We start from the raw sequence: 24,998 nt of genomic DNA, 5'->3' as shown, positions 1-24,998 counted from the left end.
TCAATAGCACCCTGCTGGCGACTGACGACGAGCACTCCTCCCTGATAACGTTGAGATGTCATGCGCCAGAACCGCTGCCTACCACATGATGTGGATATCGGGAATTGAGCGTATCCGCCTGGTCACGGTGGCTGCTGAGACGACTTCCATAACACCAGATGGGACGTACTAGATGGGAGCTTTTTGTTTCAGGCGCCTTGGCGGCTGTCTAAGCACTTTGCGATATACGTTTGACGTCTAATCGTGCCGCACTGAGCTGATTTCGTCGCCGTGCATGTTTCGAGTCCGCTAAATTGCGAGTGAGGAGCCCCAAAGAGTCAGCGAACCCCAGGCGTTGAGCCGGAAATCTTGAGTATGAGGTCAATGCAGACCGAACGCTCCGTCAATCATGGCTGTTATCGAATGGGAACGCTGAGACGATATGTTGTGTCAAGTACATGGATGACTGAAAAGTCTCCCTCACACTTGTGCCGAGACATTGGCCGGAACCCGAATACATTCCCAAGCGATTATGTGCGGTCTGCATTGAAAGTTTGTTAGTCAAAGTACTTACACTCAGTCAAGGTTTGTGATCAAATTGCCTGGTATTATATTCATATCCGTATGTACACTCCGATCCTTCCACATCTACCTCCTAACCTTGTATAGGGCCGTCTCCAACCACAACTTGGTATACTGCTGGTGCAACCAAGTAATATGAGGAGGCATGGGTGCGCCTTCAGCCTTTCCCAGTCCCTGATAGAAACAGCTCTTCAGACCGAACTCCGCGACGCCCTCGTCGGGCTTGACAACAGCGGACATCTCGAACAATCCGTCGGAAGTGCGCACGTCCTGTCGACGAGGCGAGTCACCGCAGCGAACAACAATGCGGTCGTTCGTCTTCTCAACGACCTCGAAGTGGTCGGTGATCAGGGTTCCGACGTCGTAGTTCGAGGAGGCCAGCTGCTCGTTCGACCAGAGGTGATCGGGTGTTTCGGCTTCGTATTTACGGGACAGGTACGATCGCTGAAACGCATATCCTATTAATCAAAAGAAATAATTAGCATGGTTATATCCAAAAATCGCGATCGGAAACCCAATCCCGGTCACGGCAAATTCAATCACTTACCCCAACCACTCCAAACACCCGCGCAAAACGCCTCAACTAGCTTCCCCTTCTTCTCCAGCAGCGATGGACTAATCTCGGATAGCGGGACGCGGCGCACGCATAGATCGTGGGTGGTGGGGTTCTTGGATGGATTGAACTTGTTGTAAAGGGCGTGGGCGAAGATCGGGTCGGTCGCGGGCATGGGCACAAAGCGGTCGTTGCGGGTGTAGGCGAAGAAGCCGGCGACTGAGGCTAGGCCTGTGTAGGTGCCTAGCTTTAGGGTGCGTTTGATGATGCCCATATTGCGTGATTTTTGTTGATAGCGACGGAAGGAAGGGGTGGTGATGGGAGGTGGTGAGTTGAGAAGGAGTGACGAGACGAGTGAGGAGTAACGATCTGGTGGAGGTGGAGAGCTCACACGGACCATAGCGGGAACGGAGGCTGGGGAGCTCGTGACGAGCCCGGACAAACTCCGACACCACAACACCTAACTATATACAAATGTCGGAGTTCGCGGCGTACGTAATCTTCGGTATCTCACCACCCAAATATAAAGGTCTGATTCATTGAATCTAGCAGCGAAGCTACACTATATACAGAAGAAATATAAATAGGAAGTAGAACGATACGATATATGACCGAGCGGATCCTGACTAATAGTAAGTTCGGCGTTGAAGCGAATTCTTAGCGGTCACCAAAGGTCGACAACAAACAATGCGAAATGAACTACAAGAACAGATCAAAAAACCCCCGGAACCAACCTCGCCGTCCGTCTATGCCACCGTTCCCACTCACCCCCAAACCTCCCCCTCAACATCCTCTCCTCATCCCGAATCCTAACCCCCATAACCACAAAAAGCACCAACACCCCCAAGCCCAGCAACAACCACTCGCACTCCCTCAGCACTCCCAACAGAGCCCCAGGAACCAAACAAACAGCCGGCGTATCCAGCCTCCCAATAACAAGCCCCGCATAACCGATATTTACAAGCACAAGCCCCGTATAACTCGGATGCTGTAGGTAGCCGTAGACACCGTCCGTGATTAGCCGGTCCGGGTGCGCGAGATGGAATGTGAAGTTTTGGCCGAGATTGCCGTATGCGGAGAGTCTTACTGCGGCTCCGACGGCGACGAGGATCAAGTTCGCAATCGTGGAAAGGGACCAGTGGACTGTGCCCGGGTTTAGATTTTCTGGGTAGGGGAGGAGAGTCTGTGTGATGTAGCGATCAAGTTCTGAGGGGGGAGAAGGAGAGAACAGGGTGATCAGAACTTGGTATATTGTTGCTGCATTCGAGGCGTGCGTTAAGAGGTCCATGGTTGTTGTTGTCAGGAAGCGGATTCGGTCGGTGTTGTGCAGTGGAAGGTTCGAAGAGCGAGCTGGGTTTGGGCTTGTCATGCAGCGCGCTTGCAGGTAGCCTGCTACCAACAGGACGAGCGAGAGGGTTGAGGAGGAGAGGGATGGCATGATATGGAGCTCAATTGTGTTCGATAGCGTAGAGGCTAAAGCTGCAGTTGGAGTTGGAGATAGATGGAGACGCAGGGTCCCGTCAGCTAGTATTTATACCCCGCACGCTCGCGTCGCACAAGATGAATGTTCCCGACTACCGACGGCAACACCATTCCCAATTCTTGTTCTGTCCTACCCACTGAATCAATCGCAACGCTTCTCCTGAAGTTCAGGACGTGGCCATGGCAGGAGCAGACACCTCGCGCTTCAACAACGAAGCCTTAAACTGGGACAAGAACCCTTCCGTACAGGAAGCGACCCGGCTTGCGTTCGAGACTCTCAGCCCCATAATCGAGACCCTCTCCGAACGCAAGAAATCAAGGCAGGGAACCGGTCTCGATGTCCTCGAAGTAGGATGCGGCACAGGGCTACTCACGCTGCGCGTCGCACCGCTCGTACATGAAATTGTCGCTGTTGATCCGGCGCATGGGATGATTGAGGTGTTGAAGGCGAAGATATATGGCGGCGGAAATAAGAGTACAACCGCGTGGGAACCTCCAACAAGCACCACTGACGAGCCGCGGCGCCTGCAGAGCAACAATAACAACGGTAATGATATCAATATCCATCCCATCTGCACGCTGCTCACAAACCCAAACGACCTCTCTCTCCCTTCCCAAGATAAAACCCAACCAACCGGCCCCCGCCGGAAATACGACCTCATTCTCTCGCACCTCGTAATGCACCACGTCCCCGATCTACACCTATTCCTCTCTACCCTTTTCAACTGCCTACTCCCCGGCGGGCGGGTAGCGTTAACTGACTTCGAGGACTTCGGCCCCGAAGCAATCAAGTTCCATCCGCCGGGGAAATTGGAGGGCGTTGAGAGGCATGGGATTAAACGGGATTGGATTGAGGACTTGATGTGTGAGATTGGGTTTGTGGATGTTTTTGTTAGAACTGCGTTTAGCTTGGATAAGAATGTTGGAGAGTGGGAGGGGCATCAAGTTGGGGATGTCATGGGGTTTCCGTATTTGGTCGTTGAGGGGGGGAGGCCGGGCCTTGAGTGAGACTTGGACTTGAGAATTGTGGGTTGTTGGTGAGGTTGGTATGATGACTAGCTGTGACTGTGAAGTATAGACTGATAGACAAGGTTCCGTCACGGTTGGTGAGCATGATGTATGTTATTATCTTGTCCCTGGTTGTCTACTTGCACAGAAGGAAAGCTATCTAGATTATTTTCTCTCTTGAGATACCCTTTCGCTTTACTCCATTGACATATGTACCTTTGTCCTCGTGGTTTTGTTCTCCTTGTGTCAGGAACTAAGCCTTTCATATGCTGGCGCTGTCCTGCCTTTGTCCAGGACAGAAGGAGTCATTGACGGCTCTTGGTCTTAAGAAAGGCCATTGAATCTTGCATTGAGAGAATGAAGGACGGGGGGCGCACTTTCCTCCGTTACGGAAGCCTCAGATCTTACTATATATAAACACACAAATGTCCCTCTTGGGAATCATCTCTCCCTCTCCCTCTCCTTTCCCTTCTCCATCAGTTTATTCCCATCGATTCAATTCCCCTACCGAAACCGAAAAAGAAACTATCTACGTTGAGTTACCCCTAACTAACCAACTAGAACCGGCAAGATGGAAAAGACATGGAGACTAACCGACGCCTCCAAAGCCAGAAACCCACACATGGTATTTCCCGAGAAGGCCGAATCCATCTCCAATGAGTTCAGGCGCATCGTGTACATCGTTCTTACTGACGACGAGAACCCCGTGCATACAGAAGCCAAGAGGCCCGTTGACCTGTTCCAGACCTGGAGCAACGAGGTCGATGTGTAAGGTGCCGATGGGAGACAACACCTAACAACATGCCAACGCCGGTGCTCTATCGCGCCCATGCCCTGCTGATGAAACTTGACGATAAATTGCTGAACAGTGAGTAGCTCACGCTCCCCCGCCCGCTGGGCCACTCGCTTCAACTCCACGGCCCTGCCAAGCTATCTAGCTAGCCATCTTGCAGCTTATAGTGACTTCATGAGGTGGAACATCTGCTTCACTGGCCCCGACGCTGAGCCGGAGGGTGGCCGAAAGATGCGATTGCAGGAAATCGAGGCCTGCTGAAGAAATTGGACGATTTCTCGCATGATCTCCAGCACGCCCATTCGCTCCGAGCTGCTAAGGATACGGATCCCTTTTTCTCGTCGGAGTGTTATATGAAGTAGTTTTGAGATGAAGGCTCGTGAGAAAGGCAGAGGAACAGTCAAGGGAGAAAGAGACAAATTGTGATCAAATCGGTGAATAGATAGGATTCTCTGTTTTGACGCCGCTCGTTTTACTGCTATCTAGAAATACATCTACCTCTCTTTCATCCACTCTTCCATGACTAAGGTTCGTCTTCTTTCCTCCGCGAGCTGCCTCGCGAGAACCTCATATCCACTAATACCTAGAAATTCCTCTGCCGAGGACACTCTTCCCACAACAGCTGTACCACGCATTCGTGGAACGAAGACTGCAAGTCGAGATCGGCCCAGGACGGGTTGGGTGAACTAGTACGAATGGACAGGTGGTATGCAAGACACACCTGGCTGTGATATCGTTAATGAAACTCTGCCATTTGACCCTGACTTTGTGCAAGTCATCAAGCAGCGACCGCACGTTCTGAGATAATCCAGCCTCAAGTCCGTGGAAGGCTTCGGTTGGCCCATACAGTAGTGAACTGAATTAGAGCCCCGGTTCGGCTGTCTGCGGAGTACCTGTCTACGCGGGTAGTCTATCTCAACCCTAACTCGCGATGCAGCCTGGGCCCTGTTGATATATTCCGTGTACGAAGAACTTTCAACTTGAAAATTATCCTCTCTACAACTACTATAATGTTCTCAGCTTAGAAATACCTTTCCCGTCTCGTAACAATTAATTTCACGATCCTTGGCAGCTTTCATCATCCCCTGCGGAGCTCTCGGAGCATCCAACAATGACGTCATTATATCAGCATCACATTACAATGATGCAACCATGACAGCGCCCTATATGAACCTCCTCACCTCCCATTTCCCCCATCCAGAAACAACCAACTGTCCATCAAAATGGCAGAACAAGACGTCTACAACAGCAGGCTCTCAACGGGCCCGCCGCACTTCGACAGGGCGGCCGCCCAATTCCACAACACCGCTGGCGCAGAACAAGACCGCTACGGCTCACACTTCAGCTCGGGCTGGGATAAGGCGCGCCAGCATGTCACCTCTCACACAGGCCCGGTTGGCCCTGGGGCCGGAACACCGGGGTACACGGGTGGTATAAGTTCTGGTGCCGAGCAGGACCTATACGGGACTCACTTCCAGCCTGGGCACAGCGCTACGGCGTTGGGATTGCTGCAGGCGACTGTGGTTCCTTCGTTTACGTTGCACGCGGCCTTCTCAACAGTCGCGTATGGGGTTGCGCGGTATACGGATCGAGCTGAGGGGAAGGACTGGCTTTGGCCAACTGGAATGACGCTGAACGCGTGGTGGAGTGCAATCGGGAACCGGGTCGTGAACGACGGGTTATCTGTTTCATCCGCATGGTCTAGCCTCTCGTACGCCGAGAAGCTTCTCCTCGGCGGCGTAACAGCCTGGGGCTCGCGTCTCTTCTACCGCATCGCAACACGGGGCATCGAGCGCGGGAAGGATGACCCCCGCTATGAACCCCTCAAGAAGGACCCGGAATTCTGGAACAAGTCGTTCTTCAGCATGTTCCTCCCCGAGGCTGTCATGCAGACGATCATCTCGTTGCCGTTTACCCTGCCCTTCCGCGCGACCGGTGAATCGCTCCGTGCGAGCCCCGTTCTGGGCGGGGATACCCGCTCGTGCTTCACTTCTCTTGCTGTCTTGCTCTTCTCCGCTGGATTTGCCATGGAGGTTCTCGCTGATGCGAGACTCGCTGCGCATAAGAAGGACCGCTCGGCGAGTGGTCTTTGCCGCGATGGTGTTTGGAGTATTGTTCGACACCCGAAGTATGTTTTCCCTTTCCCGCCTACCCCCATCCACCTCACAACCCAAACACATACTAACATTCATTACCAGCTACCTCGGCGACGCCCTTATTCACTTCTCCTTCCCTATCCTCCTAATCGGCGCCGGCCTCTTCCATCCGCTGACAGCGCTCGGCCCAATCGCAAACCACGTCTTCCTGCGCTTCATCGGCGGCGACGCCGAGAACGAGCAGACGCAGGAGGAGCGCTACGCGAAGGAGGACCCCGTCAAGGCGCGCCAGTTCGACGAGTACCGCGCTGAGAAGAACTCTTTCTGGCCTGGCCTCAAGGAGATCACGAATAAGTGGTCTTGGGTTGTTATTGGGGCTGGTGTCGCTGGTGTTGTGCTTGAAAGGGGGGTTAGGGAGTTGCTTCGTTGATTGAATGAACATGAACCCTGAGCACCACTATAAGCTGGGTTTGGAATGTACACTAGTACTTATGACTGACTGGAATGAATCTTTGATTGTTTTATTTTCTCTCTATAGGATATTTGTGAGAATGGAGGACTTGAAGCATTTACCAAGGTCGTGGCCGTCCCTTTATTGTATGAAACGACTAAACGCATTAACTTAAAACGTCCACTGAAACAGCACCTTCCCATTTTTGCTCCTTCAAATCTTCAACTGAGATTTGGGTCCTTCCTTCTTCGTCCTGAACTACAACCTATGGATCAATGGTGCCACTGGGCAAGGAGCGACCGGCCTCACGTACCTTAGGTAGACCACTGCACCTTCCCATCTCTATATACCGGGTTTCTCAGTATCAGCATTAGTTTGTCTCAGTGAGATGGGACTTCAAAATGGCCCAGAATCTGTAAAAAAGTTGGTATAATTCGCTGTTTCGTTACTGATATTCTCATGATAAGTCGTGAAAGGGCACTGCCCATAGATATATACTTCGTAAGCGAACGGAAATCATCCAGTCGGTCCCCATCTCTATCATCACCATAATCCTCATCCCCTCTCTGGTCCTCGGATAGGCAGCAAAAGGTCAGGATACATACTCAACTCAAACTCTCGCACTCGACCCCCTCCTCAAGAAAATCTGCAACGCAAAATAAGACACCACCCCAGTAAAGCACAACCCACTAATAACCCCAAACCCCATAAGATACTTGGGCTCATCGCTATCCGGAAACAGGTAGGCACCATAAATTTGCGCCAAATTGCCCATGGCATTAACCAAGGCGAGAGAAATCGCCCGAATCTCCCTCGGCATCTCCCCGAAACTCGTAGACGCATAGGCGAGTGATAATCCGTTACTCGCCCATAGGCCCATACCCATGATCACGAGGAGGGCGTAGCGCGCTTGGAGGTTGTAGATGGCGCAGATAATGATAGAGCACACCATCGCGACTGTCATCATGGAGACCAGGAACCACCCGCGATACGCTTGGTGGTGGTCCGCGAAGTAGCCGACTATGGCGTTGCAGACGAAGGCGGCAGCGTAAATGGGGATCACCATGTATTGCTTCATGTTGCCTTCGTAGCCGAGGCCTTCCATTAGGGTTGGGTAGAAGTAGGAGAGGGTTGAGGAGCCGACGATTGCCTAGTTACCAATCATATGTATTAGAGGGGGTAGTCTTGAGGCTGTGAGAGGATAGGGTAGGGTAAGGGATTGAAGAGGAACATACCATATACCCAACAACAAAAAGCCACGTCTTCCAGTTACTCAAACTCGCCTTGAGGGCTTGTCCGTGGGTAAGAGCCGGCCCGTCATGGACTTCAACAAGCATACTCTCCGCCGCCATGCGCGCCAAAGCAAGTTCCCTCTCCTTCTCGTTGAGTCGTTTTGTGGCAGACGGGAAATCAAGCAGCAGGAAACTCGCAATAATACTAACCCCCGCCGTGGCCGCCCCCTCGACAATAAAAAGCCACCGCCACCCCTCAATCCCATGCGCACCATCCAACCCACTAACAATACCCCCCGCAATCAACCCGCCAAACGCACCGGACAGAATCGCAGCAGAGATATACACCGCAAAGCGCTTCGACTGCTCAGACTTCTTATACCATGATGAAATAACAAGTAGCACGCCCGGCGCGAATCCAGCCTCGAGAACACCCATTGCGACGCGGAACCCGATGAGCCCTTGGTAGCTGTCGACGAAGGCCATTCCGATTGTGATTAACCCCCACGCGAACATGATAGAGGGGAGGTAGATGTTTGGGCGGATGTGCTCGAGGAGCATGTTGCTGGGGATTTCGAAGACGACGTACCCGATGAAGAAGACGACTAGGGCGATGGAGTAGCGGTTGCTGTCGAGGTCGAGGTCGGTTTCCATGCCAGCGACTTTGGCGTTTCCGATACTACCACCTATTAGCTGGATATTCTAGGTTGGGAATCAAGGTGGGACAGATACTTACTTCGTCCGATCCATATAACTCAGCAGGTACATGACCCAGATACAGGGTAAGAGGTACAGGTCGATCTTGCGGACGAGTTTCTTTTCCTCGTCTGTGCCGGGCACGTAGCCTGCCACTAGGGCTTCATGGGTAGCGGCGGGCTTGCCCTCGATGTCCTCGACCTCAGTCATGGAGCTGGCGTCGTGCGCGTCTTTTCCCATAATGGCAATAGCGAACAACGGGGTATCAGGAAAAAGGAAAAGAGCAAAGAGTTGAGTCAAGTCAAAGTGAAAACTGGACTGACTGACTAGACTAGACTGGAGAAACAAGACAGAGACAGACGGCGAGAGGACTAGCTGGATTTATAGATCGGCGTAGCCAAGTGATTGTGCAGGGGTATATGACACCTTCGCCCAGGGGAATGGAAAGCCACGGCGGGCATCGGAAGTAACAACCTTAGCGAGAGTACAAGAAACAGGCAAGAGAAACGCCATGACGCATGGGCATGGACTGATCTCGTGTCCGGGGTTGGGGTTGCAATCCACTCATTGTCCGAAGTAGTGTCTCCGCCCCCAGCATTTCGACTGCTGTTGTCCGGGGTTCCGGGAGTGGCCTTCTCGCGTGGAGGAGCGTCGCTTCAGTTTCCACTTTGATGCATCCTCGAGTCAGTGTAAGGTTCCACAGCGAGCGGAGTAAGAGTTGGAGGTGTGCATTGCTGGCCGCGCTTCGCGGTCAGAACGCGGCTCGCGGCCACTGGGGCTGGAGTGTCGTTTCACCAATGATGCTTGTCTATAGCTTCAACTTTGCATTGTTGCTATCTAATGAGCTCTGCTGTGACGTCGTGAGGGGCAGAGGGGGAGGGGTATGTGAAATTTGGTCGGAGGTCTTCCGGAGGGGTGAATTTCTTTTTTTTTTTTTTTCTATCGTATATATAGCTGGACGGCTGCAAGGAACAAATTATCACTCAATTGCATCTGGCATCTCTCTTCTACACTTCAACTCTATACAATGGCTACAAACGGATCTTCAGAAGCCACCCCCATGGTGAGCACCCTTCCCGGACCAGACCACAACTGGCAGATCACTCTGGCCGGAAAGGTCATTGCCAGTAAGTCCCTTACCTTCCAGCGTGTTCGCGCGTACAATCGCTCACAAGAACAAACACAGTCACCGGCGCAAACCAAGGCATCGGCCTCGGCCTCGCAGAAGTCTGCCTAGCCAACAACGCATCACACGTCTTCTCCCTCGACATCTCCGAGCCCTCTGACCCCTTCGACGAGCTCGCCTCCAAGAACCCCAAGCGCTTCTCCTTCATCCAGTGCGACGTAACCTCCGAGTCCTCTGTCCAATCCGCCCTCGACGCCATCGTTTCCCAAACCGGCCGCCTCGACGGCCTAATCGCCAACGCCGGCGCAACAAAACACCAGCCCGCACTGGACTTCACCCTCGACCAGGTCAAGCGCCTTTTCGAACTGAATGTCTTCGGCGCGTGGAACTGCGCGACTGCGGCTGCGAATACATTTATCAAGCTGGGGATTAAGGGGTCTATTGTTTTCACGGCGAGTATGACATCTTACCGCCCCAATCGCGCGGCACCAAGTGCGCCATACGGAGGTACGAAAGCGGCTGTGCGGAACATGACACATACCCTTGCGATGGAGTGGGCGAAGCACGGGATCCGTGTTAATAGTATCAGTCCTGGGTTCGTGAAGACCGCGCTCACGTACTACGTTGAGACGAGTCCTGATTGGGATACGAAGATGAAGTACTATGGTGGTATGCCCCGGTTAGCGCTGCCGCAGGAATTGGGTGGTGCGTATGTTTATCTACTGAGTGATACTGCGACGTATACGACGGGTATTGATATTCCTATTGCGGGGATTGTGGGGGCTTGGTAGATTCTTTGTCTGTGTATACCATCTGCAGCATATTATGGCGTTATGGAAAATTTATACTTCTCCATCGCAAAGTTCAAGATGCTCCCTGTGTTATTAGAGTGACCAAAGTACATTGGCACAGCAAAGTTATCGACCTGCAGGAAATATATGTTTAGCAAAGCTTGATGTCGCCGAGTCGAGCATCGTGGCCAACAGGGTCCCACCAATGCATGACAAGCATTCATTAAGACTATACTACGTATTTGTGTTGATTGGTAATTTTACGGAGTAGCTTGAGCGTGGTTTGAAGAGAGTACTGTTCTAAGTAGAGGCTAGTGGGGTGTATGAAGGAGAGCGCGCGCCGCCACACACACAGTATGTATCTTTCCCGTCCATCCGCGACCCGAAATACTATACCTCAATCAGTGCAGCGAGGAACAAATATCTAATGCTGAAGTTTTTATCCAGTCATTTATTAATCTAGATCTTAATCCCTTCTCTTTTTGTATAAACGGTATGCGGGTATAATGCACTCTTAATCCCGGTCAAGTCCATCCTCACGACCCCTGACCAGCTCCCTCCCCCGTAACTTTCGCCCACTCCTTCCTCAAATCATCCTGCATCGTCGCCATAGGCCACCCCGTGCGCGCCTCGCACGCTTGAATAAGCGAGATGATTGTTTCCTGCTGCGCTGTGTCTTGAACGCAGAGTCCGGCGCCGAAAAGGCACTGTGCGGAGATGATCTGGCAGCTGGGGTCGTTGAGCTCGATGGCGATTCCGCAAATTGTGGCGACGGCGTCGGTTAGCGTTTTCTAGAAGTAGATGTTAGTTTGGTTTCTGGACGGGGGATGCAGCTTTGTGATTATTTAGGGAAGTGAAGTGCTGGTGCTGGCGGGGTGTTGGTGACGACGTACCTGAAACTGACGATACCCTGCAAACCCCGTCGCCACGGGGCGATGCAAAGAGACGAGAATTTTGGCAAAGCTATAAACCTGCAACGCGACTCCAAATGAAGGCGGATGAACCCAAATAGGCGTCCATCCATGTCCCTCGTCGCGACTCTCACCGGGAAATGCCTTGAACGCTGCAGAGGCAAAGCTCCTCCACCGCTCCAGCATATCCATCAGCTCGTTCCCTCTTTCCGTGCGCAACCGCACCTGCTCGGGATCGACATCTTGCCCAGACTCAGACGGCGGCTCCGTGCAGTAATTCACGACCTGACTGAGCAGGTACACCGATCGATACGCGAGGTCTTCATGGCTGAGATCCGGGTAATCGACGATGGGCTGCCAGAAGCTGAAGCAGCGACGGTGTTCGCGGAAGGCAGCCCAGAGGTCTTGTCGCAGCCAAGCCCACCAGACTGCCTGCCTAAGACCGCCGGAGGCGCCGTTGACGTCTTGGGAGCGCTGGATCCAGAAGACGCCTTTGAGGTGTCGTTGCCAGTTGGAGTTGTGTTCGCTTGCGTCGAGCATCTCGTAGGTGCTTACTACGATTGCTGTTGCGAGGAGTTCTTCGCTGTGTTTGTAGGAGTTGTATTGCAGGGCGGTGGAGACATAGTGTAGGGTTTCGTAGTAGAATTGGATGGATTCGTTTGGGTCGACGGTTGAATTGCTCGAAGAGGATGGGTCGTTTGGTGATGATAGGGACGAGTAGCGGGCGGATAGGGCGAGGATGGCTTTCATGAGACCGACATTGCGCAAAGCAAGCCGGGTGGCATAGTTGGAGAAATGTTTATGAGAGTCGAAGAGGTCAAGCTTGTGACAGTTAGCAGCGCTCTTTACCAGTTTGATGTTACTCACTGGCAAAGCTATCCGGTCGGCAAAGTTCCGGAGAAGAGCAGCCTCGTGATGGGATAAAGCAATATCCGAATCGGCCTGCCAGGCATGTCTTTCAGCGATTTGCGGAGGAAAGTATTGTTGTGTTGGGGCGCTGGTGAGATCCTGCAGCTGGCTTACCGAGCCCCGGGACAGCCGAGACTGGGAAGCCGAGCTGGACGCGCTTGGGAGGCTGAAGCCATTCCCTGCTTGGGCCGCATCAGTCGCAAGCAGGTTCAACCACTTTGTGGTCGCATTGTCGTTGTTGACGTCAGGCGTTAGCGTTTCTGGCGACTGCACAGATATCGACCGGAGAGGCCCATCGTAGATCTCTGGGATCGTGGGCTGGGGCCGGGTGTTGGGATAGAGAGCCACCAGCTCGGGATCGAGGATGTTGTGCGTCTCCAGACTCGGGCCCGAGGTGGCATCATAGTCCAGAGTGGGGGCTACAGGACCGGGGGGAGCCGAATGGGGTGAGCAAAGGATGTTCTGTATGCGGGATGAGTTGGAGGCAGGAGTCGCAGTGCCAGGACTGGTAGCAGTGGTAGTAGTAGCAGTAGTAGCTGCAGTAGCTGCATCAGCTGCATCCCGAGGCGCAGCTGCAGCGCCCGCATAGACGCAGTCGCGGTCCGAGTTGGTACACGGGCCGCACCTCGGTTCTGGGTAATTAGCACAGTTTTTAGTAAAGCTGCATTAGACTCACTCTTTTCGTCGCATTTCTTGTGCCTCGTTCGGCAGGTAAGGCTGTCAATCCGGTCAGTTTGAATGACGTTGACAGGCAATTGGCAATCACCATCCAGTATTGGTGCGCAGACCGCGACCGCGGGGCTTCCTGATGCGCTTCTTGACCACCTTTGGGGGAGAGTGATCCATGACTGGGTGACTGCGGACTGCAGCGTGGAGGGCAGTTGGCGCCCTCGAGGCGTGGGTTGAGCAGCGAAAGGGAATCCCCGCATTTTAGCACTACGTTAGTACCATACTGGCACTGCCCCCGAGACGCGGCCTTCTCCCCGGCCGGTCGCCGCGCGCCTTCCGCTCTCGGTTTGGCTTCCTCCGCCTTTCTCTCTTTCACCCCACTGCGCTCCCCTGTCTATCTGCTACTCCGTATTGGACGGTCGTCTAAAGAACCCATCCTGCATCAATCGCCGCTGTCTAACTGTCACAGTGTTGCGAGCCAAGTCTTGATAAGGTGCCCGGGATGATCCGGTTGACTACGTTACCCACTCGCGAGAACACAAGACACGTTACATCTCCAATTGGCATCAGACCATATTGGTACATAGTTCCTAATCTAGGAAATCCATCGCTTCCTCCAATCCTCTGCGTATACTGCCAGGATTCCGTCTTCGATGATCCTTAGCTGGCCATTCCGCAGTGTTGTGCTGTCCCGCTCGGCCTTGTCCGTTCGGAATATCCTCGGCGTCGAAGGTGCCTCGCTTCCGTATATCGCTTCATAGTGCTCTATTAACTTAACTGCAGGATTCACCAGTTCCTCGCCTCGAGCCTCGCTCTCGCGCAGCTTCTTGAGCCATTCGTCAAAGGGGATGGTCTCAAACACGAATCGATGTCGACGCAGGGTGTCGAGCATATCAAACCAGGTGAACGTGCGGGAGTTGCACAGATTATAGACCGAGTCGTCATTTTCGGGCCTGCAGTCGTCCAATGGGTTCCTTGAGCAAGATCGGGCAATCTCCAGCAGCGAGCATGCAAGCTTATCCGCTGGCAGCCACGAGCATACAGTATCCAAATCAGGGAGTGCCTTCAATGTGAGGGCGGATCGAAGCATCAATGGAATTGTCTCCGAGTCATTCCACAATCCCTTCTTGGAATGGCCGGAGACTTGCCCGATTCGAAGCGAGAACGCTCTCGCCCCTGACTTCCGAGCATTGCTGACCATTTTCTCTCCGACGAGTTTCGAGCGGGCATAGCCCATGTCAAGAGCACTGCTGAAGTCATCGACCGGTCGTTCTTCGATTGACGATGAACCCAACACAGTTGAAATAGAAGAGCAGAAAAGCATTACCGCTGGGGCGGGCATCTGCACCGACAATGAGAAGTCAATCAAATTACTTAGCCCTTGAATGTGAGGCTCAAAGCTGGCGAGCGGCAGATTGAAATTCACAGGCCAAGCGGTGTGGATTATCAAAGATACCGACTGGCGCATCTGTTCAACCATTGCCTTGTTCAATCCCAGATCGGGCTCATTCAGGGCGCATTTGAGCGCAGCGATCTTTTTCGCTCGGCAGGGCAGAACGTTGAGGCCCCGTTCTGCAAGTGTGTCCAAAATAGCTTGCTTCGGGTTGTCTCTTCTCGTGAGGCAGTATACAACCGACGCGGTCTCGTCATGCAGGAGCTGATATAATGTGTGCGCCCCTATGGAGCCAGTAGCTCCGGTTACGATCTAACAATCAGCCAGAATCCATATGGATGAATGCCGACTTACAACTCCTCTGTCGTTCTTGATTGTCTCTGAACATGGAACATGAGTTCTGAATGACGAATATTTTGCGACCAAGTCCTCCATAATCGATGCTTGATCCTCGTCCGCTGCAACGCTGCCACACTGAGCGTCACGAATCTGGGCGGCCAGTCGCGTAATATTTCCCGCCTCATAAACCACGTTGTGGCCCAGTAGGGTGTCCGGGACCTTGAACTCCCTCAGGATCAAGCGTCTCAAATGAGTGGCCTTGAGACTATCGACCCCCAAGGTGAACAGCTCACTTTGGATGTCAGGAATGCGCAATCCAAGCTCGTTCTGGCAGAGCTTAATCAAGCGAGTCTCAGTCGTTTCTCGTTTGTCATCTGTCTGTGGTGTTCCATTTGTCTCCTGCTCGACATTTGAATATAAGCTTTTGATGGCGTCTGCGTATCGCGCGTAGACCTGCGCTCTGATCATGGAGCCCTTGTCCGTCTGCGGGCGAATGGAGCCATAAGGCAAAACACGAATCATATCTCGAGTTATCTGCGAAAATTGCTCTGCCCTGGAATTCGCGTCTTGTACATTCGGCCAAATCAAGTCAATGAATTCATTGTCGGCGATTTTCTCAGCTGCTTGAGATCTAAACAGGAGAAGGCCTGGGACAGCTTCGTTGACTCCAACTACTACTGCTTCGTCGATCAATGCGCTCTGTTTGATTGTTCCTTCAATGGGCAAAGGAAGCACTTTCTCTCCGGTCAAAAGCGTAATCCTGTCGTCGAGCCGCGTTATATACTTCCAGCGGTCGGGCATGGCTGGATGAGGTGCGAAAACATCTCGCGAATGGAATGAACCTGGTGGGTCATCCGAATTCGAAGTTGTGAGCACAGGATGTCCGGCAAGGTACACGCACTCATAAAGACCGTCTCCAATCGGCTTCATCCAGACATATTGTCTAACATTATCGAAGAATCGCAAATAGTTCCAGTGAGGGTCCTCGACTGGCCGTGATATCGACTCTGCTACCAGCCCAGCTTCGGTGCTATAGTTGCGAAGTATCAGCGGCGAAAGTTCCAAAGAGCATATAGAATGAAGGAGGTACTCACAGACCAAAAGATCCACCAAAGCGCACTCCTTCGGCGACAAGTCGATCTCCAAGATCATCGGGGCACGGTGCGCCTCCATAAGTGACCAGCCTGCAGGACCTCAGGCATTCGAGTCCTTGTTCGCAGTCTACAAGAAGCTGCAGCAAGTACGAGACACCGTGGACGGATTCTGGCTTAGCGGCTTTGAGGGCTGAGACAACAGATGTGGTCGTTAAAGGCAGGTTAACGTCCCATAAGTATGCCACCTTCCTCATATACATCGCCTGGAAAGCGGTCGACAAGCCATGCAAGTGATACCAGGGAAGAGGGTTGAACGAAGTGAGCCCGGGTCCGCGCAGAGGATGCATCATGATAGCTTTGTGACTCAACAAGAGCGGCTTCGGCAGACCAGTAGAGCCAGACGAATGAAGAATTAGCGCTGTCCGATCCTTCTGGGATTCACGGTTTCGGCTTCGGTTGAGGACCAACACACATGGGCCTTCTGCCAACTCGGATTCAGAGGGGCGCTGGACCATTGGTCGACACGTCACCATCTTGAGTTGGAGTATCTCGCCTATCGTTTTCCGGATGCTCGGTGCCTGGCCGTACAATATGGTGTCGCAGCCGACTGTATCCAATAAGGAAATACACGCAGCGGCGGACAAGCGGGGAGAGAGCATCATCACAGTATATCCCATTCGGCTCAGGGCGAAGAAGGCGACGAGCATGTTCATGTCAGACATTGTGAGCAGGGCAACGATTTGCCCATCTCCCTTGGGCTATGTCAAATTAGCTGAAGGATCTCCTTGCGAGGAAACACCTACCGGTAGAATGCCCAGATCTAAGAACTTACAGACAGTTTCGTCAATCATAATGTCCAGTCTTTCCCCGGTGAAGTACTCATACGACGTAACTCCATCTTGCGACGGGTTAGGGTATGCTAGAATTGGCACCTGGATTGCGTCTGCGGCTCGGAGGCGGATCAAGTCGTCCAGAGTATACAGTCGACCAAATCGCTGAATCACTTCCTCTGTATGCTCTTCGGATTCCTCCGCCGAGGAGCGGTGCTGCTGAAGGATGCGCATATTGACAGAACGATCTGGTCTCGATGCAAGCCTCTGAAATCGTCAGGGATCACTGGCATATTTAAGGATGCACGAAGACGCCACAGAGGTAACTGTGACACATTCGTCGTCAGCGCTAAGTACGGTCTTTAAGATACCCCACCATCTCTACCTCCGTACCAGCAATTGCCTGGATCGCGCGGTCTGGTGACCGATGTTTCTTTTTCTGCTTTTCTGGCCTTGGGTTGGATGTCTCGATCATGACTGGTCTCTTGAGCAGGACTCGTCACACACTAATGCAGCCTCGACAAACAAATGTCTGAGCCACTCGACTAATCTGCATGAACATGTTGCAATCTTACTCTTGGGCCTACATTTGCAGGACCCGGATCGCCGGATCCACGATCGATCGATCGCATTGTGCCGGGTTCCCGTGCTAATGCTTTGGTCCGGCAAGCAGCCAATGCCGGCATGAAGCTGGCGCATTAGATGTAGAACATTTTCATAATTGATCGAGAAAAGGCAAAGCTTGCTAATAGTTTCGAGATTTGCTTTATTCAATCGTTCAGCGCAGCCTGCGTGCCCTTCCCGCACGAATAAAAAGACAATGCGCTCCCGAGCCATCGCAAATGCCAGTCATGTTTCCGTGCTGGCTCACTACGGAGGCCTCGCCTTGACGGAGGCGCTCGATCAATAATCTTTTTTTTCGGCTATTCCTTGCCAAATATTCTTAGGTTTCCGGGGTTCCAGAACTGGAGCAACCGGTAGTTCGATCTGACCGGGCACGTACGGATCGCATCGGAGCTGTCGCATACGCCTTTATCTTACCATTGCAACTCGATCTCGAGTCATTTTGCTTATCTATATAGGATAAGAGTCGCTATGATTTCCTTTGATGACCGCTTTTCAACTGTTCTATCGAGGAGCCTCGCAGCCCTCCGGGGCGTCCGTTTATGCCGCGTCCGCAAGGCTGCGCGAACAGTCCTCTTACAGGAATCTTTCATGGATTGATGAGATTTTAAGAATGCCCGATATTCTCTCCGTAAACAAATGATGTCAAATCAAACCCGGGATGAAACGGTACCCCATGGTCTTTATCCATGGTACGCAGGTATCTTGAATATCAAGGTTCGGATGACGTCTATCTAACCTGGATGCGGCGAGCACATCTGAAATATCCCATAATGCCACATTCAAAAATATCAATGGCCAACATTCTTACCCTACTTCATAGAATCACACCCCCGCAATGAGCGGCCTCGAAGTCCTCGGCGTGGTCATCGGCGGGCTACCGCTGGTCATCAATTCAGTCCAAGCCTGTAAACCGCATTACCAATCTACGAAAGACAAAGACAGAGACACGGCAAAAGCCCTCCAGAATCTATCCGACATACTGAAACGACTTCACTTCATCCTCCGCCAGGACCTCGAAACGATCTTGTCATCAACAACCCTCTCAAAGGACCAGGTATCTGAAATCCTGCACCAACCGCACGCTATCTACTTCCGGGACAAGGAGGTTGTTATCGCGATTCAAAAGGCTCTTAGTAGTGGGTATGAAGTATATATATCCACTGTTAAGAGGTGCGGTGAGGACGTGATGGATTTGGCGGGGAGGTTGGCTGGGGTTACGGCTTCTGTGCAGGTACGTACTCTTATCAATAAAGGGAACCTCTGCTAATCCTCTCTGACAGCCGCAACACAAATCCTCGCTCAAAAAAAAGGACTTGGACAGGATCCTTGAGAAAATGGATCACTCGACTGTCCTTCTCGCTCGGCTCCGAGTGGCGTGCTCTCTGACCCCGACAATGGCACCAGTACCAACACCACCGCCAGCGCCGGAGCCCGCGCCTTCACCACCTGCACCTAGGGGGTCACCTTTGGACATGCTCGGGGAGAATGCAGACCGGTTATACGGTGCGATAGCTAGTGGTTTTGACAGGGACTGTCACGAGTTGCACTCTGCTGCGATATTCATCCAGACCGGTCGCGATATAATAAATAGTGCTCGGGAGGGGGGCTCTTGTGCGTCGCCGATGGCGTTTACTGTGGGTTTGAGACTGACTGGTTTTGAGGAGAGGTTTTATACGGTTGTTGTGAACCTCCCACCGAGCAAGACAGACAGTGGCCAGTCGAAAATAAGCAACGACCTTTGCCAAATAATAGCTCAGGCCGAAACAGGAGGCACAACCCCCGAAATGAACCTCTCCGAGGACGGACACCTCACCTACAGAGAACTCCAACCGAGTACCCCAACACGACCGATTACATCAAATCTCACATCCCTAAACACAGTCCTTCGCCACTCACCGCCAGGCTCCTGGACAATCCCGCAGAAAGTCCACTTATCGTTCATCATTGTCTCCTCAGTCCTTCAGCTCTGTCCGACGCGCTGGATCTGCGAGTCGATCTCCAGCAGCGCAATTTTCTTCACGCCAGATGACGCACATATGCTTACAGGAACGGGCCCTAATCCCAATAATCGGATGTCGAATTCGCACCTCAATCATAACCAAAACCCAAATCCAAATCCAAATCCAAACCCAAACCCTTTCAACCCGAAACTTCTCATCCTCCGCACAATCCCCTCCCCCCCCCGACGCCCGAAAAAACATGTTATCCCCCACCCCGGCGCGCGCTTCGCCCTCCTCGAAACCGCAATCCTCCTCCTCGAAATCTGGCACCAGAAGCCCTTCGAATGGTACGCGCGGGGTTCAGGCACACCTCTGCGAAACGCATTCTGGTCGCGGCTCAAGGTCGCGAATGAGTGGGCTGAGAGCGCAGATAGTAAATCTGTGCTTGTGGATTTTGTCTCGGATGTCATTACGAGATGCATTCATTGTACGTTTGAGACGGAGCGGCCGGCTGCGGAATGGGATGATGCGGCTTTTCGGAGGGCATTTTTTGGGAAGGTTGTGAGGCCGCTTTATAGGAATGATGGGAGTTTGTGATTGATGGTGGTTGGTTGGGAATGATAGGATTGTATATGGGGTCCAAAACGGACAGGAAAGGTTGCCGATACTCGTAAGCTGGGGATTTGCAGACTACAATCCAGTGCCTAATTGACGGTGGCTCATGGAGCAATCGGTCCAGCCCTGCAGCGAGCCCCTCTCGATGCCAGTCGGTGACGGTTGGAGCGAGAAGTGTTCCTCAAAACAAAAACGCCATACAAGTTTCGGCAAAAGTCGAAATGGAGATTGAACGTGTCTGATGTTACACTAGCGCACTGCGCATCCTCAGTCGATGGGAGCGTCTCAACTCGGATGCATGCCCCCGCGCATCAGACAATAGTCCTCTATCATCTAAAACGAGAATGACTGCCACTGCAAACACGCAGTTCCGGTTGAGCGGCACCGTGCCCGGGAATGGCCCCGGGCTCTGAACTTGGGTCTTTCAAGCGAAAGATACAGTCTTCTACAGCTTCACGGACCGGAAGAACACATGTCATACGCAACTTTACCTTAAGGTAATCTGCATGGAAGACAAACTCTCTCTAGGGCCTTCCTGGTTACATGATAGGCAGCCACACTGGCTTTGAGACCCGCACACTCTCCCACGAACGGATTACAGTTATGTTCATATCCTCAGACTGTGTTTGGCATAGACCGAAATAAGTTCCTGGCATTGCTCTTCACAATGGAAACCTTTGCACAGTCAATTCTTTTTCAGCCTTTGTATGTTGTAATACAACATTTCACATCAAATGCAAACCACATTTTGTAGTCAAGAATAAGTCAACATCTACACAATGCAGACAATTTCCCAGATTCTTGTTCCCATTATCTGTCTCAGCTTTTTGTTAATAATCTTTCTTTCTCCATCCCACCATTGTTTACTGAGGTGGCGATAATGCATGTTGAGTTCTTTTTCTCAGTCTTGAAGAATATAAGTACAGCCGTCCCTTCCCAAAATTACAAGAAATGGACCAAGGATATTTGTTTAAACGATGCCGATACCTCATACAGCGTCCATTGTGGCTCTCCCAATGCAATTCGCCGCGCTGTGACCCAAATGCAGGAACTCCAGCGTCTATTGTCGCAGTGTTAGTCTTTCCTTGATACAGTGTCGAAAAGCTCAAGTTAACGTCGTCGCAGGTGCTTCCGCTTTAGAGACGAGTGAAGGTGATGTACAATGGATGCTCAAGAATTGCTTGCATGGTACCAGTATGGCGGTATCAAATATGGGTCACTGGGCCTGGGACTTCAAAAATAATGACATTTGGAGGACCCCTGCTGCTGCTGCTGCTGATGATGATGATGATGACACATTCGACGCGGAGGGGATTCTTTCTCGACTTAGGGCCGAGAGATGATAATTAGACAGGAATGGTATCGTGATAATGTCTGAATTTTTTGAGCGTGCATCTGACGACAGAAGGTATCTGGTATGCTGACGGAATATCAATGCTGTGCTCTTGTTTGTGGGGTCAGTCTTTTCTTCCCTTATATCTAGATGCAAAACGTGTGTCCAATTAAAGGTTTTTCATAGTAAAAATTGGTTCTATCCTATTTAATGGCACGTAAGAGACAGGCTCCATGTCGAAGTCTCTGTTCTTTGTACTTGTCATCTCTGGCATAGTCAAATGCACCAGATCTGATGCTGGGACGGTTCTCACTTTGACTTGACGACGTAGTCGAAGATCGATACTCGGATGAGTCAATCCTCATAGCTTCTAACTTACAATCTTGTGTTAAGAGCGCGTTGTACTCAGATACATCGCGCCTTCATGTCCGTTCGCATATTCTACTGTACAACCTAACCAAAGCTGAGCTTTTCTAGCAGCTAGGACCCAACACCATAGCTAGGCCCACGAGCGTCGAGCGCGTCCTATAGCATGAGCAACCGATGCTCTGAATGACCCTCACATGCACATCGACGAGTATGAGATCTGGCTCGAGGAAGGAATGGGAAAGATATCCTAGTTGGATAGAGGCAACGCGCGGACAAGTAGGTGTAAAGAAAGCATAACAATATGCTGGGTTCCAAATCACCACTCCTTTAATGTATGTCTAACCCTCTTTCTCTTCAATAATTACCCAGGTCTATGATACTGAAACACACGCATCCCACTCCCCGCTTCCGAGTACTTTTCAAAGCCCTCTGTAACAGATGGCTTGTCACCCTTTAACGCTCCCCAAAGGCCGTTTATTATTAGTACAGGATTGTCAGTAACATAAGCGCGATTCGGCACATCTGCATCTGCAGGAAAGCGTTGGCGCTGACAGCTATATGCCACCTAGCTGACAGGAATGTGGCTACCTGGTTCTAGGATTCAAAAACGTATGCGTGGCTTGACTGGAATCGAAGCTTGGCCAGTGCAACTCTCAGTCCCATGGCTCAGAGTTAATTGACTGCCCACAATAACCCTCAGCTGCAATTCTCTCCAGAGGGCTTGCTGTCATTTCGCAAGGTTCTGGACTTGGTAGGTAGGGAGCTCCTTTCCCTTGCTGGGACATCCCTCGGGGCCCAGGCGTGTGGGGTCCATGCATCTCAGCTTTCCGATCTTACATGCATGGGCCCGTATTCTCTGGAGTCCATCCATTCGGATCTGTCCGGACAAGGCGCAGCTGGCACACGTCAGAGTATCCCCCGCGAGGCGTAGCTGGCCAGCTCGTAAACGAATAGCTGGGGTCTCACAACAACGCTCAATACAGGTTTGCCATGACTCCAGTAGACGTTGGTTCCCAATCGGTAAACATTGCCTCCCTAATTTAATCCCTGCAAATGCTAGCCAGCCAGAAATATTATGCTCGTATGCCCGAGCGCGTAGAATAGCTGGCTGGCTTCGCTCATAGGCACGAGGGCATGGTTCAATTGTTCTTATTATAAAAACCACTACATCCCGGCTGCCGTTCTCTGAATCCCTGGTCCAGCGATAATCCTCTAAGCTACGGCCTCCGACTCTCCCATTCCGAATTGAATCCACGACAACAAACGGAACCCATTCCGGTAACATGGCAGCAAATTCGTCTACTGCACAGGCACCTCCTTCTGAGCCGGCGCCATCATCTCCAGGACCATTACAGCCCTTGCAACAGCTTGTCGGATATCTCGAGCAGCATAAACGTGGGTTATCGATTCATGCCGCAGAAAAACTGTGTATAAGCATAGAATGCTGACAAGTCAAATCTTTTATCCGCCCAGTGGTCAGCATCATTCTGCTTGCTTTCTTCTACCCTTTGCTTGGTAGATGGAACGCGGCTTCTGTGCCTAGCACCGCACCAGCAACCGCATTCCAACACCTTGGATCCGTTGACCTGATCTTCGCAACAGTCTTGAGCACCGTCGCCGTTTACCAAAACAAGTATTTTTCATGGCAGGCGCGGTTTGCTTATCACCAGTGGAAATCGCTCAGCTCCACCTTCGAGCAGGCTCTCGGGGGTAGTGCTCTTACTGTTGGCTTACTGATTTCGACGCTCTCGCCGCTTCCGCTCTTCTCCATCTCGACTGTGCTCCTGGTGGCCTGGCACTATGTCCAGGTTCATTACCACAGTAATGTCCGCCATGTTGCTGCAGAGGTCGAGCAAGTATCGTACAAGGCCAAAGTAGCTCTCGAGAACAGCCGCAGTTACACTGCTTCGATCTCCGCCTACGAGGCCTCGGTCCTTACCCTCTTCGCAACCCTCTACAATGACACCGGACGCTACAACCTCCAGACCATCACCAGCATCGGTCCACTTCTGACGGCGAACATTGAGGCCATTGGCCCCGCTGCAAAGGACCTCACGGGACTCGCGACAAGCTCCTCTGCAGGTCTTCCCAAGGCACTCCAGATCTACGACGAAGTAAGGTGGATCGCTGACAAGGCGATCCTGGCCGCAAAACACGGCGAGACAGCTGAAGCAGAAGGTTTGCTCGCGTCCGTTTCTACGCGGTTGACTGGCATCCTGCAAGTCGAAGCCCAGCTACGTGACGCGAAGACAAAGGCACATGATATTTCTGTGCACATCCATCTCGACGATCTCCTCGACTTGCATAAGAAGGTCATTGATCAGCTTCAGGTCGCAGCGGCGGCGGCTGCAGCTGCAGCTGCAACACCTCCTACACCGGAGCCCCGCCAGGCAGAGCCAGGTGAACTACCAAATACAGTGGTCAGTCTATTCTATACCAGAACAATCCACTACACTGACCAGCTTTCACTAAACATGACGTGATATAGACCCTCCGCAACCCCAAATCCCTAGTCGGCAGCCTAAGCGGCGCAGGAGACAACATCGACGACGTCTCCTTCACCCTCCCCACCCCCTTCCCCATCACAATTTACGACCATGCGAGCAGCACACTAGCCATAAACGACAACGGGATGATCTGCCTAGACGTCCCACCAACGTCCAGCATAGCCAGTGTGCGAACAGGCCAGGAACTACCCTACCGCAACGGAATGGCCGCGTACTCGGTCTTCCCACTATGGAAAGACCTCAAGATTACGAAGGGGAAGCCGCATGGGATATACTATGATGTTGAGGGGGAGGAGGGGAACAGGAAATTGAGCATCGAGTTTTATGTTACGCGATATAATATGGAGGATCAGTATTTTCATTTCTTGGTTATTTTTGAGGAGGCCAGGAAGAATTTTGTCACGTTTAGGTACTTTGATGTGCAGGATCAGGGGGCTGAGGGGACCGTTGGGGTTCAGGGGCCACAGTGTAAGTGTTTCTTTGCTTCCCTTTGATCTGAGTTTTGGCCTTGGATCAAATTGTGATGCTGACGGTGCGCTTCCAGACCACAATCAGTTTTCCCACAACGAGCGCAAGATCTCGCCTGGTCTGCAGCTGGTCTTCAATACTGCGCCGGCTGTCAACGATGTGCAGTCGTCCACGTTTCCCCTGCCTTAGCAGGGTTTGAACCAAC

General features: G+C 52.1%; 10 protein-coding genes across 10 annotated transcripts; 5 read left to right on the top strand and 5 right to left on the bottom strand.

Moving 5' to 3' along the window:
• Window positions 1-627: 627 nt before the first annotated feature.
• Window positions 628-1,514, bottom strand: BDV17DRAFT_293966 (uncharacterized protein; the record flags this gene model as incomplete). Its single annotated transcript, XM_073762736.1, has 2 exons — window positions 628-1,019; window positions 1,109-1,514. 2 exons carry the CDS (start codon window positions 1,512-1,514, stop codon window positions 628-630), a joined length of 798 nt encoding a protein of 265 aa, XP_073612820.1.
• Window positions 1,515-1,826: 312 nt separating this feature from the next.
• Window positions 1,827-2,552, bottom strand: BDV17DRAFT_293965 (methyltransferase family protein; the record flags this gene model as incomplete). Its single annotated transcript, XM_073762735.1, has 1 exon — window positions 1,827-2,552. The coding sequence occupies one exon, from the start codon at window positions 2,550-2,552 to the stop codon at window positions 1,827-1,829; it is 726 nt and encodes a 241-aa protein (XP_073612819.1).
• A 224-nt stretch (window positions 2,553-2,776) lies between these two features.
• BDV17DRAFT_293964 (class I SAM-dependent methyltransferase) lies at window positions 2,777-4,376 on the top strand (the record flags this gene model as incomplete). Its single annotated transcript, XM_073762734.1, has 2 exons — window positions 2,777-3,600; window positions 4,166-4,376. The coding sequence occupies 2 exons, from the start codon at window positions 2,777-2,779 to the stop codon at window positions 4,374-4,376; spliced, it is 1,035 nt and encodes a 344-aa protein (XP_073612818.1).
• Window positions 4,377-5,620: 1,244 nt separating this feature from the next.
• Window positions 5,621-7,050, top strand: BDV17DRAFT_299908 (DUF1295 domain protein; the record flags this gene model as incomplete). Its single annotated transcript, XM_073763974.1, has 2 exons — window positions 5,621-6,525; window positions 6,596-7,050. The coding sequence occupies 2 exons, from the start codon at window positions 5,621-5,623 to the stop codon at window positions 6,921-6,923; spliced, it is 1,233 nt and encodes a 410-aa protein (XP_073612817.1). The 3' UTR covers window positions 6,924-7,050.
• Window positions 7,051-7,376: 326 nt separating this feature from the next.
• Window positions 7,377-9,365, bottom strand: BDV17DRAFT_299906 (major facilitator superfamily domain-containing protein). Its single transcript, XM_073763973.1, has 3 exons — window positions 8,913-9,365; window positions 8,180-8,855; window positions 7,377-8,094 (listed from the first exon to the last, which is right to left on the bottom strand). The coding sequence occupies exons 1-3, from the start codon at window positions 9,110-9,112 to the stop codon at window positions 7,555-7,557; spliced, it is 1,416 nt and encodes a 471-aa protein (XP_073612816.1). The 5' UTR covers window positions 9,113-9,365; the 3' UTR covers window positions 7,377-7,554.
• Window positions 9,366-9,899: 534 nt separating this feature from the next.
• Window positions 9,900-10,789, top strand: BDV17DRAFT_299903 (uncharacterized protein; the record flags this gene model as incomplete). Its single annotated transcript, XM_073763972.1, has 2 exons — window positions 9,900-9,999; window positions 10,059-10,789. 2 exons carry the CDS (start codon window positions 9,900-9,902, stop codon window positions 10,787-10,789), a joined length of 831 nt encoding a protein of 276 aa, XP_073612815.1.
• A 499-nt stretch (window positions 10,790-11,288) lies between these two features.
• BDV17DRAFT_270612 (Zn(II)2Cys6 transcription factor) lies at window positions 11,289-13,617 on the bottom strand. Its single transcript, XM_073758703.1, has 5 exons — window positions 13,376-13,617; window positions 13,286-13,326; window positions 12,568-13,241; window positions 11,683-12,522; window positions 11,289-11,580 (listed from the first exon to the last, which is right to left on the bottom strand). Exons 1-5 carry the CDS (start codon window positions 13,453-13,455, stop codon window positions 11,326-11,328), a joined length of 1,890 nt encoding a protein of 629 aa, XP_073612814.1. The 5' UTR covers window positions 13,456-13,617; the 3' UTR covers window positions 11,289-11,325.
• On the bottom strand, window positions 13,597-17,293 carry BDV17DRAFT_270610 (uncharacterized protein). The gene is made up of 4 exons (XM_073758702.1): window positions 16,908-17,293; window positions 16,105-16,862; window positions 15,026-16,040; window positions 13,597-14,983 (listed from the first exon to the last, which is right to left on the bottom strand). Exons 1-4 carry the CDS (start codon window positions 17,166-17,168, stop codon window positions 13,874-13,876), a joined length of 3,144 nt encoding a protein of 1,047 aa, XP_073612813.1. The 5' UTR covers window positions 17,169-17,293; the 3' UTR covers window positions 13,597-13,873.
• Window positions 17,294-18,396: 1,103 nt separating this feature from the next.
• BDV17DRAFT_293958 (uncharacterized protein) lies at window positions 18,397-20,098 on the top strand (the record flags this gene model as incomplete). The annotated part of the gene is made up of 2 exons (XM_073762733.1): window positions 18,397-18,792; window positions 18,842-20,098. 2 exons carry the CDS (start codon window positions 18,397-18,399, stop codon window positions 20,096-20,098), a joined length of 1,653 nt encoding a protein of 550 aa, XP_073612812.1.
• Window positions 20,099-23,101: 3,003 nt separating this feature from the next.
• Window positions 23,102-24,982, top strand: BDV17DRAFT_293957 (uncharacterized protein; the record flags this gene model as incomplete). The annotated part of the gene is made up of 4 exons (XM_073762732.1): window positions 23,102-23,213; window positions 23,292-24,238; window positions 24,307-24,793; window positions 24,870-24,982. 4 exons carry the CDS (start codon window positions 23,102-23,104, stop codon window positions 24,980-24,982), a joined length of 1,659 nt encoding a protein of 552 aa, XP_073612811.1.
• Between the last annotated feature and the right edge of the window lie 16 nt (window positions 24,983-24,998).

Source organism: Aspergillus undulatus (genome assembly GCF_047715775.1).
Source record: "Aspergillus undulatus strain CBS 261.88 unplaced genomic scaffold BDV17scaffold_47, whole genome shotgun sequence".
Taxonomy (NCBI): domain Eukaryota; kingdom Fungi; phylum Ascomycota; class Eurotiomycetes; order Eurotiales; family Aspergillaceae; genus Aspergillus; species Aspergillus undulatus.
The sequence above is the reverse complement of the archived record's forward strand: the minus strand, read 5'-3'. Positions and strand labels throughout refer to the sequence as shown.